The 11,349-nt window shown below is 37.1% G+C and overlaps 2 protein-coding genes across 3 annotated transcripts in view; both read right to left on the bottom strand.

Annotated features, from left to right (window-relative positions):
* The window catches only part of mapk8ip2 (mitogen-activated protein kinase 8 interacting protein 2), a 28,596-nt gene extending 26,084 nt beyond the window's left edge, over nucleotides 1–2,512 (bottom strand). For both annotated transcript variants that reach the window (XM_044124198.1, XM_044124196.1), the window contains exon 1: nucleotides 2,035–2,512. In XM_044124198.1, coding sequence (XP_043980133.1) covers nucleotides 2,035–2,099 — 65 coding nt within the window. In that variant the 5' untranslated portion in view covers nucleotides 2,100–2,512. The remainder of the gene's footprint in view (nucleotides 1–2,034) is intronic.
* Nucleotides 2,513–3,800: 1,288 nt separating this feature from the next.
* On the bottom strand, nucleotides 3,801–8,267 carry LOC122836240 (zona pellucida sperm-binding protein 3-like). Its single transcript, XM_044126045.1, has 8 exons — nucleotides 7,804–8,267; nucleotides 7,577–7,695; nucleotides 7,298–7,401; nucleotides 6,747–6,924; nucleotides 6,517–6,634; nucleotides 6,350–6,432; nucleotides 5,861–6,066; nucleotides 3,801–5,746 (listed from the first exon to the last, which is right to left on the bottom strand). Exons 1-8 carry the CDS (start codon nucleotides 8,215–8,217, stop codon nucleotides 5,685–5,687), a joined length of 1,284 nt encoding a protein of 427 aa, XP_043981980.1. The 5' UTR covers nucleotides 8,218–8,267; the 3' UTR covers nucleotides 3,801–5,684.
* Nucleotides 8,268–11,349: the final 3,082 nt, after the last annotated feature.

Below are 11,349 nucleotides of genomic sequence, written 5' to 3' on the forward strand. Positions count from 1 at the left end.
CTTGATTAGCCTGGTAAGAACCAGCCCCTTGTTCCACGCTATTTGGTTCGTACAGAGGGTCTGGGATCTCGGCTATTGAGAAACTATTTTTCTTGGAGGCGTGGAAGTTTTAAATGTTACCCAATCACTGACGTTAGTCCATGACGTTTGTAATGCGGCAACTCGACGCTATGAAGCTGGCTGGAAGTTGCCTGCACTGTAAACAACCATCCTCTACTGCGAAGAGAGAAGTACCAGTCCAAACGAGGTGGCTGTTAATGTTGAATCAATATTTGGAAGCATGGTCAAAACGGACTGAATGACTATGTTCGGTTCCTCCACTGCTGTTGCTAAAACAGACTGCAATTCTAAAACAGAAAATCAACATGATCATTCACCACTTCTCCTGTTCGCTGATTGTCCTGGAAGAAATTCTACCGTGGGAATCCAAGTAAATAGGAGAAAGTGCAGACTGTCTGTGAAGCAAGATTTTGATTAAGCAGAATTGCACAGGAAGGCGGTGGCTAAGCTAACACTCGATCTATAAAAATAATTTACATTGTTACACAAATTTCATGAGAAGAGACCCAACTTTATGAGCAACAAAGTATTTAAGAATGAAAAAACAGAGACTTATGCACTGTAAATTGTTAAACTTGATTTTGTTCAAGCTTTTGCTAACTCTCAAATAAGTCCTGTAAACATTAGAATGTATTGTGAAGTTAAAAGGTTGACTTTAATAGAATAAATAATTTCACATAGATATAAGAAACTCTTAGTTTAAATAAGTTGAGGGCCTTTTAAAGTCAAAAGTTTTAAAATTGTGTGAAGTTATTTTGAAGCAATGTGAAACGGTATTATGTGACAGTGTGGATCAGACAGCTTGCCACAATTCATTCTGACACCAGTAGCAGGAGATGGAGAAGGTGAAGAAAGTTTTCATTTTCTGAAACACTGTTTTAACTTGTAACTAAAATCAGTCCTAATATCTTTAAAGTGAAAACGTAGACCTCAAAGCTTCATCTGTGTGGTCATTCAAGATGGACCCTACTTTGACATGTGCTCTGGCCTTTTCAGAGCAGTGCAGCTTCCAGGCCCACCACCTATTTTTGTCATTTACATAGTAAAAGCAACATTTTAATGTTTTCTGATTCAATGAGTTTCCATATTGTTTTTAAGTATAAAGAGAAAAGAGAACAAATTACATTTTACAGCAATTTTTTTGTTTGTTTTTGGTTTGTGTTTATTATATTTTTGTATTATGGCCATTATGAACTTTTCAGATCAAGACAGGCTTAGAAATGAGACTATGTAAACTAGTTAAAGCCTAACAAAATTGTACTGCTCAGAAATTTGTTTTGGTTGTGTGGACAAAAAAGAAAGAAAATCTGATATGGACATGGACAACATAAGGACGACCTCACCCATGCTCCCATTCATCCGATCAACAACATGGACAGGATAGATCTGTGTCTTTTCAACATAAACAAAACGCTTTAGTTGTTTCATTGAAACTGCTGCAAGTTACATATCTCATCCTACTCCCTGTTGTGCTGAGGCAAGATCAAATAAAACCTTGCAGAATGCATTTAAAACAGCATCATCATCAGAGTGACTTCCGTAAATCATTGTTCAGCATCATGCCCTTGCTAGGGTTGGACTCAACAGGGCGTGGGCCTCACACAGAGGATGCGCAAACGGGTGACTGTCGCGACTGTTTAGAATCTAACATTTGCAATAGGTTTGGTTTTGTGCTTTGTTTTACACTTTAGATTTTATAATAAAACGTGTCAATGAAGTAAATATAAGAAAGTATTTATAAAGTCATTCAGTGCTGCTAGGGAAGCAACATCAGGGTGCAGAAACACTAGCAGGCCTATACACAGCAGGTTATTCCAAATATCTATAACCAATCAAAAAATGCGTGTTTTGCTACAGTCATTTGCATAAAAGTGACATTCTTGTACACTGCCTTGTGTTTCATTATTTCCCCCCCCTCTTTTCATCACCCTGTCACATCATCGCTCTACTGTCACTCACGGTGAAAGCTCTTACCTGCAGCCAGGCGGAGAGAGGGAATGGAAAGTGGATAGAGAAAACATCTCAGCCCTGTCCGCCATCTTCTACTACAAATGACTCAGAGAGACTGCAGAAAATCACGGAGCGCAGCGGCAGTCCATGAACAATCACAGGGCAGAGGAGGGACACAGAAAACCTGGACGACGGGGTCTTTCTCCGCGGCCCGGCAAATGTCCGCCTGCCCGCAAGCCTTCACAATCAGACAAGCCTGCTCAGCACCATCAAATCTGCAGTGAAGCATCCACGCACAATTGGGACCAGTGGGGAGCCAAAAAAACAAAAAGTGGGTCCTAAAAGGCACCGTGCAACGCCGCGGTTTTTCCCGTGTTTCCCCGAAATGTCCACGGGAGGCATAAAACGCGCAGCTGGTTTGACCGCAGTCCTAGATTTGCTCGTCAAATGTCTGCTGCCGTGATGCTGCCTGTGACACCCAGCAGCAGCAAGGGGGGCAGCAGTGCGGAGACAGGCAGAGGCGGAGGGAGGGGAGAGAAGGAGGAGGTGCGGAGGAGCAGAGACAATTTAACGTCAGTGTCACTGCTGCGTGAGCAGGGTGTCCCAGAAGGAGGGTAGGCTTTGAGCCCAGACAGTGCTACAGAAAACAACCTAAGCTGAGATTGCTTTTTCTTCGTCGTCTTCTTCTTTTTTTAGCATGACAAACGTTGAAAGTGACATTTCCTGATAAAGAAAGACGATTAGGTCTAGAGACGATGGTGTTAAGCACAACAGATTTTTTTTTGAGTACTCAAGACAGCGTCCTTCATTAACACCACGTTAACCACAAGCACAATATGGTAGCACACTGCAAAGACTAAATACCCCATCTTGCAATGGTAACAACCCTATAACTTTTCCATAGTTTGACTCTCAAGATATTTTAGGTGCCAGAAAAAGACAAATGGTGCATAATTTTTATTAATTTATTTTACAAGGTATCAAAAGTCGTGTGAGTTAGCGGTCTTTACTGTGATACCCTTGGGTAGACCTCAGGACAATTATGTATACATTGTGCTCCTACAATATTACTAATTTATATATTACTAAAATTATGGAGATTTTGTTTAACAAAGCAGTTATAAAGAGATAGAATGACCTATTATACTTTTTATAAAGTAAATAAAAATGTTAGTTTTCAAAATACGAACCAGAATAAGGCACTAAACCATTTAGCTTTTCGAGATAAATCAAGATAAATAAGCTCCAAATGAATATTTTGTTTATTAACTTATTAAGGAATAAATGATAATTTCTAAATAAATGTTTATTTATCAATACATTTATTAAAAATTTAATAAATGTATTGAATTAACTCAATTAATGTATTGATTGAATAATCAAATAAGCCTTTTTTGTTGCTTGCTATTCATTGCAAGTGGTGCTGAACCTCACAAAACAATATAATACACATTTTCTGCCACACGAGGTCAGTAAATATCTATTCGCCCTTTCATTGCGCTCGCGAGTGTCATTCAACAGAGAGAACCTAAACTCAAAATTGAAATAAAAAAATTATAGTTTTTCTGTTTTATTTTTTTTTATGATGAACATGAATTTCCCCTCTGGCTAATGAATATCTATTATATTTGGAGGTGAAATTTCAAATCTTAAAGTGTTTGTGAATCTATTTTTTTATTCAATTAGGTTTTTAATGGGCAGCTTGTCACTATTAAATTTTATTCTTTGTTTGTTTTTACTGAACATTAGGTTTTCTGTTTTGAAGAAAAAAATTAAATGAAACAAGCATCTTAGACAGTTGCATTTTTTATTTTTGTGAAATGGAGAAAGTCACAGATTAGGTGCTGGACACACTGGGTCCACAAACATGGACCCAATTGGACTCAATAGCATTACATAGAAGTTAATTTAAAGTAAGTTTTTTTTTAGTATGTTGTTGAAATTTTAGGGTTTTTTTAAGAGACTGAGTGGGATGTTGTTCCACTTTCAAGAACAGCTTACATGAAGCAAGAGCATAACAGACATAGGCTTGTCACGATAACAAATTTTGCTAAGCGATTGTCTCAAAAAGTATTGCGATAAACGATAATATTGTTTGAAAACCATTTTTAACTGATGTAATGGTAATGACATAATAATGCAAGCGATATCCTGCAAAAATAGATACACTTTATTTTCAAAAGAACACTAAACACTGGAACTAGTAAACTAAATAAACAAAATAACCAAAAACAAAAATAAAAATTGACTCTCAGTCCTCATCAACAAAAAATACACTTGAATAAAAAATAAACAACATAAAATCAAAATGGAAATAAAAACTACATGCAACCAAAAGAATTCCCCCTTAAGACAATCTAAGAAGCTCCAGTTTTAAGATTGTAGCTTGCAATAATCATAACCCATCCTGTATTGTGGGGTGAGTTCCAACTGATCGGTTCCAGGGTCCTGGCCGCTCCGATCTAAATCAGGCATATTGAATATGCTGTATTGTCTTGGCCACTTTATCGCTGCAGCGTGTAGGGTTTTCCCCGACTGGGAGCGAGAATGCAAGTTGTCGAATGTGACAGGTAGCCTATCAGAAAGCATGAATTCCCCTCCAAGCTTTCTGTGGGGAACCACCGAGGGGAATCCCAAACAGCTGACATAGCGCAACCCAAAGTCCAGCGGACATCGGAGAAGATATGGAAACAACATTGATGTTTATTCGTGAAAGAATATTCACAGAAATGACAAGAGGAGGAGTTGGAGCGAAACTGGTACTGCAGTTGATAACCCAGGCAACTTTTCAGCTGTACATAGGTTATAATGAGAAGGTTATTCATTCAGTCAAGACTTTTGCTGACACTAGCCACATGTATTGCACATAGATTCTAGTAAAACGTTGATTAATGCCTGGTTTTAAAATTAATTTACCGGACTTGTAGCCATTATGTTGTGCACATTGTTCTCAATGTAATTTTAAACATTAAAACGGTAAATACTAATTAGCCGATGAAGTTTAAACACACAAATGGTAAAGACGAAAAAAGCTGAATAATTTACCTCCACATCATAGTGCAGCAAATAAAGGACCGTCCTTCACTCCTTTATTCAACGCCTCCTCTTTTTGTTACATCTTTTATCGCTTAAAATAAGCTCACAAACTATCGCTACTGCTTCGTCATCAGCCGTGTTTGTTTACATTAATTCACGTATGATGTAGTGGACTTTTACAGGATTTTCTGTCTGAAATCTGAATGCAGTGTGAGAGAGAGTGTGTGAGAGGGTGGTGTGTTGCTCTTGGTGTGGCTTATGTCGTCATATGCCTATAAATGCCTACAATTTTTTGTCAATTAATGTGTGGTCTCTCAGGATTTGAAAATGGGCAGATGATCGGCTGACAGTTCTAAAATCGTATAGTGTGAACTTGGCACTACACTAAGGAAATTAGGAAGGGAAAAGTTAGTGGAGAGCACCAGAGTTGAGCCTATTATCATCCAGTGTCAGCAATAGAAAGAAAAAAGGCAGGATGAAATGATAAACCGATAAATTAAAATGAGATCGGTAACTTTCATTTATCGTACTAATTGATGTATTGTTTATCGCAACAGGCCTATAGAGATATGAACCAATGATATTGATTGTTTTGGTGTTCATGGCTACAGAGGCAAATCATGCGACACTTCTGGTTTTTAGAGTTTCTTCTCCATGACGGGGATGGGACCCAGAGTGACATCACCTTCCCATTCCAAAACTGAACGACAAAAGAAAAAAAGCCATTAGGTGAGTAATTATAGTTGATCTATTACTGTAATGTTTGATTAGACAAAATCTTATCATTCAGAAAAAGTGTTCTTAAAGGACATACGTTCAGGTTGGGTCACATCACGAGCTTTCCTTGAAAATGGGGAAAGATAAGGGACTATTGGATCGCCAGGAGCTTGTTGTCTTCCTCCACCATCACTACTAATGGCGAGGGGGTTACCAAATGTAATTCCTGGAGATGTATACAACACCACATCACCAGACTCACAAGAAGCACAAGCTGGATCAACTCCACTAGCCTCTCTCCATCTGGGAACAGAAATGCCAGCCACTGCAGATTAGTGGAAAGCATAATTGCCTTGTAATTGAAAAGTTGAGGCTTTGATTCCAGCTTCTTCCTCTGACATACTGATGTGCCTCGGGGTAAGTCACTTAACACTAAGCTGTCTAATGTGGTTGTGAATGAATACGTGAGCATTGGTGAGTGCAAATGAGCAAATTTACTCTAGTGTAAAGTGGTAAGAGTGGTCAAAAGGAATAGAAAAGCACTATATTACTTTAGTCCATTTACTAAGTGTGCAAGCATACTCACCCGCCAAGGTAGGAACAAGCTCTGTGCTGGCCGTCTATGGGATGGGCAGTAGATGTTGCCTTCAAGTGACAGGTAATGTAGATCTGTTAAAGAAAGGAGGACTAGGGTTAATATTATATGGTATAATATAAAAATATATAATTTGTCTTGGTCGGAGTGATGCATACCAATCCACTATCAGGATTCTGGAACCTGAAGGCCTCCAACTGGAACTGAAGTTTATTCTCTTCAGTGCGAGCCATAAACCTTGAGTCACAGACTGTGATCCTGGCATCAACCAAACACCTGCACTCATACAAAATAAAGCAAATGAGCATGTAAGAAATTTATTTTCTGTGTTACATTTATCTTTACTACTCTTGTGAACAAGTTCTCATAACTGCAAGTAATACTTTACCCAAAGTTATCAAGGAAAACATAAGTGGGGCTGGAAGTTGCATCAGGTGAGAGCGTAGCCACGCATCTGTCCACGTAAACACGCAGGGGTACATGGAAGTACTGCTTGACGGTAACCTCTATACGGATCAGGTCTCCAAGGAAATACTGGTAGCTTGGCCTTTCATTGAGCCAGTCATCTGTGCAATTATTAGCAATGATAGTTTTTTTTTTTAAAGCGATCTGAAATAGATTTGTTCTCAGAAATCACACATTTATGAGAACAAAACCTGTGATCAACTTAAATGCATTTGAAGTCATGCAGTGTAGCCTAGCAACAACATTTGGCAGCAGAAACCAGATAAATTGATTTGCATTTGTTCTGGAGATAGAATTTATGGAAACTATTGGCTAACAGTTAAATTTTTAAGGAAGAGATGGTTCTTACAAATGCTGTGACCTCACATAAACAAGTTCTCCAATTTTGCCAATTTTATACAGACAATTATCTTTGTATTTTGTTTTGTAATTTGCACAGCTAAAAATAGTTGTGTTAATTATTGTCAAGCTCACCAGTCATAAGTTTCATAGTGAAATACAAGAACTCCTCAGCCATCTTAACTGCAGAGAAAGGGACCCACAGGGGTTCAACAGGAAGGCTGCTCACATTGTGCTTCCTGAAGGGGAAAATAATTAAATTAAAATGTAGAATTCAACTATTATTCTCAGGCCAATATGCCCCTTGCATCAAAAATTATAATGGGGATTAAGCCTTAAGTAAGTTCTGAGTTTTCTTTAGAGGTTGTATGTTACATCTAGAGTTGCCAAACTCTTTGACTGTGCTCTACCCACCTTGGGTAGTGGCATTCCACAATCACAGGAGCTTGGGTGGTTCTTAAAATTGGAGTAATACCCAAATTTGAAGGGCTATAGTTGAGAAAGTAGGTGTAGACGAGGGCATCATCTGTCGTCTATAAGACATGCATTAAAATAATTACCGATCAAACAGAATATATCTTACAAAATTCTAATAAACATCTGTAATAGTTTTTATTTCCAGAAAAAAATCTGTTTCTTACAGTTAGCTGGCTTCCACATTTATGCAGTTCAACTTCATAAATCAGCACTTGAGCGACAGGGTCTTCTCCAGTAGGTGGACAGTTACCCAAGACGAGGTCGTTTGGATTGATGGGCTGCCCGATGCCAAACAAGTCCTTCTTGGCCTCCACGTGAGCTATGGCTTCTCTGCACTCAACAGCAACAGTTGCAGCAGGAACCGTTGCTGGATATTTCTGCTCAAATGGCACATTAGGCTTGGGGTCAGGCTGGGGATCATCAGGGTATTTCCAGGTGAGCTCTTTCTCAAATGTCTGCAATTGTTGGGACGGCTGAAGTGGTTGTTTGGGAGGTAATGGTTTACCAGGTTTTGCATCACAGAAGCTACCAAAAGAGACCAGCACCACAACACAAACGGCAATTAATTTCATGATCATGGCTTCACTACAAGTGATCTGAGGAGTTCTCCAGATGCTGTAGAGAATATGGAATTGTGCACCTGCTTTTATAATAGAGCGAACATGTTTACTTATATTACAATCCCGCCTCCTAAACTGCCCCATCACATGTCCCTGCCTCACCTTAGCTACAGAGATGGATCTTGACCACTTAAATTATGCCAGCTCTAACTCAAAAAATACGACAGCCCCTGAAACTGACAGTAGATTAGGCAAGAGTTATGGCAATAAAATAAATACACTGAGCATAAGGTCATTATTATTTTTATGAAGCACATTCTCTTGGATTGAACAACAAACTTAAAAGCATTGGCAAACTGAAATTAAAAACAGGTCAGAAAAAGTCAGTGTGACCCAGCGTTAGGTATTCCTGCCCTGAGCAAACAGACCAAAGTACATTACCAAGTCAAATTTTGTTAAAGGGAATCAATAACCTCCAAATCATGATCAGTCTCAAAAAGTGTTGCTTCCATCTGCAAAGTACTGTAACTACCATAAGGCGTTGGTTGTGTAAAGAGAAAAAAATGACATTAGGGAATTAGAGAAATAGTAGAGAAAATAACAAAAGCTGACATTTTCCTTTACCTATTTATTGTTTTTTCTTGTTTATATTTATGTCTTTATTAGTAAAATAATAATTAAGAACAATATACACAAGTAAGCCCAGTTACAAATAATCGATTTTAGTAACAAACTAATCCATCGTATTACTAAATATCGTAGAACAACAATATATGTCTTTTTTCTCACTCTCTCTCTTTCCTCCTATCTCTCTCTCTCTCTCTCTTTCTTTCTCCCTCTCTGTCTCTTACACACAGACACACACACACAAACTCCTATCTACTCCTTTAAACTCCTATCTATCTGTCTGCCTGTCTGCATCTGGAAAAAATTAAGAGCCCACTTAAAATTATCAATTCCCAAATTTTACTTTTTATATGTATACAGTATGTTTGAGTAAAATGAACATTGTTTTTTTATTCTATGAACTACTGACAACATGCCAAAATCCCAAGCAAAAATGTTGTATTTATTAGCAGACAACGAGAAACGGTCAAAATAACAAAAAAGAATACAGTGCTTTTAGACCTCAAACAATGCAAAGAAAACAAGTTCATATTCTGCAAGGATCAGTGTGTTCAGATCATGGATGGAAAGATTTTAAGGTAGTTTGTCTCCCTTTAGTCCACACTTAAAACAGCTTCATAGTTAATGCCAACATCAGCTAATTCTATGATATTGCTTACTATTTTGTCTATTTCTAACATAAACAGGCAAAGACGACAACCAGAAATGTTTTTTTCACTCCCTCCAGGCACCCAGTCCCAATCATCATCAGTTCTGATAATGCCACATACATAGCGAGTCCACAACATCTTAAAATTGTAAGTCTTATTTTTTTCTTTGCAGTTTTTTTGTACTTTTTAAAATACAAGTGCCTTCTCTGTTTAATTGCTTTGTTGTTCTTTTTTGTAGGTTTCTGTAAAGTGCAGTGGTGCAGTGAATGGGAATGTTTATTGATCCTCACGGTTCTTAGAAAAGAGAAATGTCAGTTTGTCTGGAGTAATACTGGAATACTGTGAAATGTATTAAAACAATACTGTGTCCTTGGTGAAATATTTTTCACATGTCCTCTAAAGTGTACCAATTGTTTCATTGTGCTAATTTTCATAAGCATGTTGTCTGTAAACTTTGAATGTATTGACAATTTGTACAATTCTGTGATAGTATATTGGCAATGTACTCTTGAAAAATGTGGGTGAGACTTTATTTGACGGGGTGTGCACAAGACTGACATGATACTGTCATAAACATTACATAACACCTGCTAGGAACATATTAACTGGTGTTATGAAGTGCCATTCAGTAAATAATGACACTTTTAATTAAAAGTCGCTTTAAAAGTTGGATGACAGGTGTTATGTTTATGACAGTGTCATGTCAGTCGTATGTACACCCATCAAATAAAGTGTTACCATAATGGTAATATATTGAAAGCACAATGTAATTTGTTTCACCTGGAAAGTCTGTTGTAATTGATCCTTCTGTGTTCTGGTAGCCTGATGTGTTTTCAGTACGGTAGTGTGTATGAAGCATGCAATGTACAAAATGTCACAGCAGAATAATAAAAGACATTAAGTAACTAAAATGTGTACTTCATCAGCAATTATAATAAACCAAAAGGGTAATTGTAACATACTGTAATCACACTACGGTACTAATATAGAAACTATGTAATGCCAATATACTTAAATTACATTCTAAGTATATTTTAAATGAAATTCAATCACAAAAATAGTATTCTTAAAACGTACTAATCAAGAAAGTTTACATTACCTAAAAAGCAGTATACTAAATCTAACTTAAATTGTCCAAACAAAGTACATTGAAGTACACTTAATACACTTTAAAACAATTTTAATACTATTAAAGTACACTAAGCACAAAATTAGTTATTTGAAAATGTCACTCTTAAAGTTAACTAATCCTAAGTGAACTTGAAGTATACTCCTGATTAGTCTGACTTAAAGTATGCTGAAGTATGTTAAAGTTTAACATACTTAGTATATAAATTTTTCACCAGGACGGGACTGAAGTGGAAGCTTAGGAGTTATGCTTAGCATAGCATTGGAACAATTTATATGACGAAACCTCAGGAAGATCACTTCCTTAATATGAATATTCTACCCGTTTAAAATGAAAAGCTGTACACTAATCTGTTTGCATTAATCCTTTTACTAGAATATCCCACCTGTTCAAAAATATTTTACATACAAAGGTGTTTGTAAGAATAAAACAGTATCAGACAGGGGGAAACACATTTTTATTGGAATTAAATTAAACACAGACAACAGATCACCACAACTCTTCTTTGCGCATTAATACGTTGTATGACAGACTGCAGCGCAGCAACAATGTGTCCACCGAACTGCGCAGCAGGTCATTGTGTTCCTGAAATGATAGGACATGATTAATATACATATTACACGGCTATTGCACAGCTTCAATCCCACATAGTATCGCTAACATCTATTTAGCAAAGTTTAATAATAAAAAGAGTGCAATTAAACTAAAATATTTTAAAATATAGGAACAAAATATATAAAAAAA

Source organism: Gambusia affinis, linkage group LG08 (genome assembly GCF_019740435.1).
Source record: "Gambusia affinis linkage group LG08, SWU_Gaff_1.0, whole genome shotgun sequence".
Classification (NCBI taxonomy): Eukaryota; Metazoa; Chordata; class Actinopteri; order Cyprinodontiformes; family Poeciliidae; genus Gambusia; species Gambusia affinis.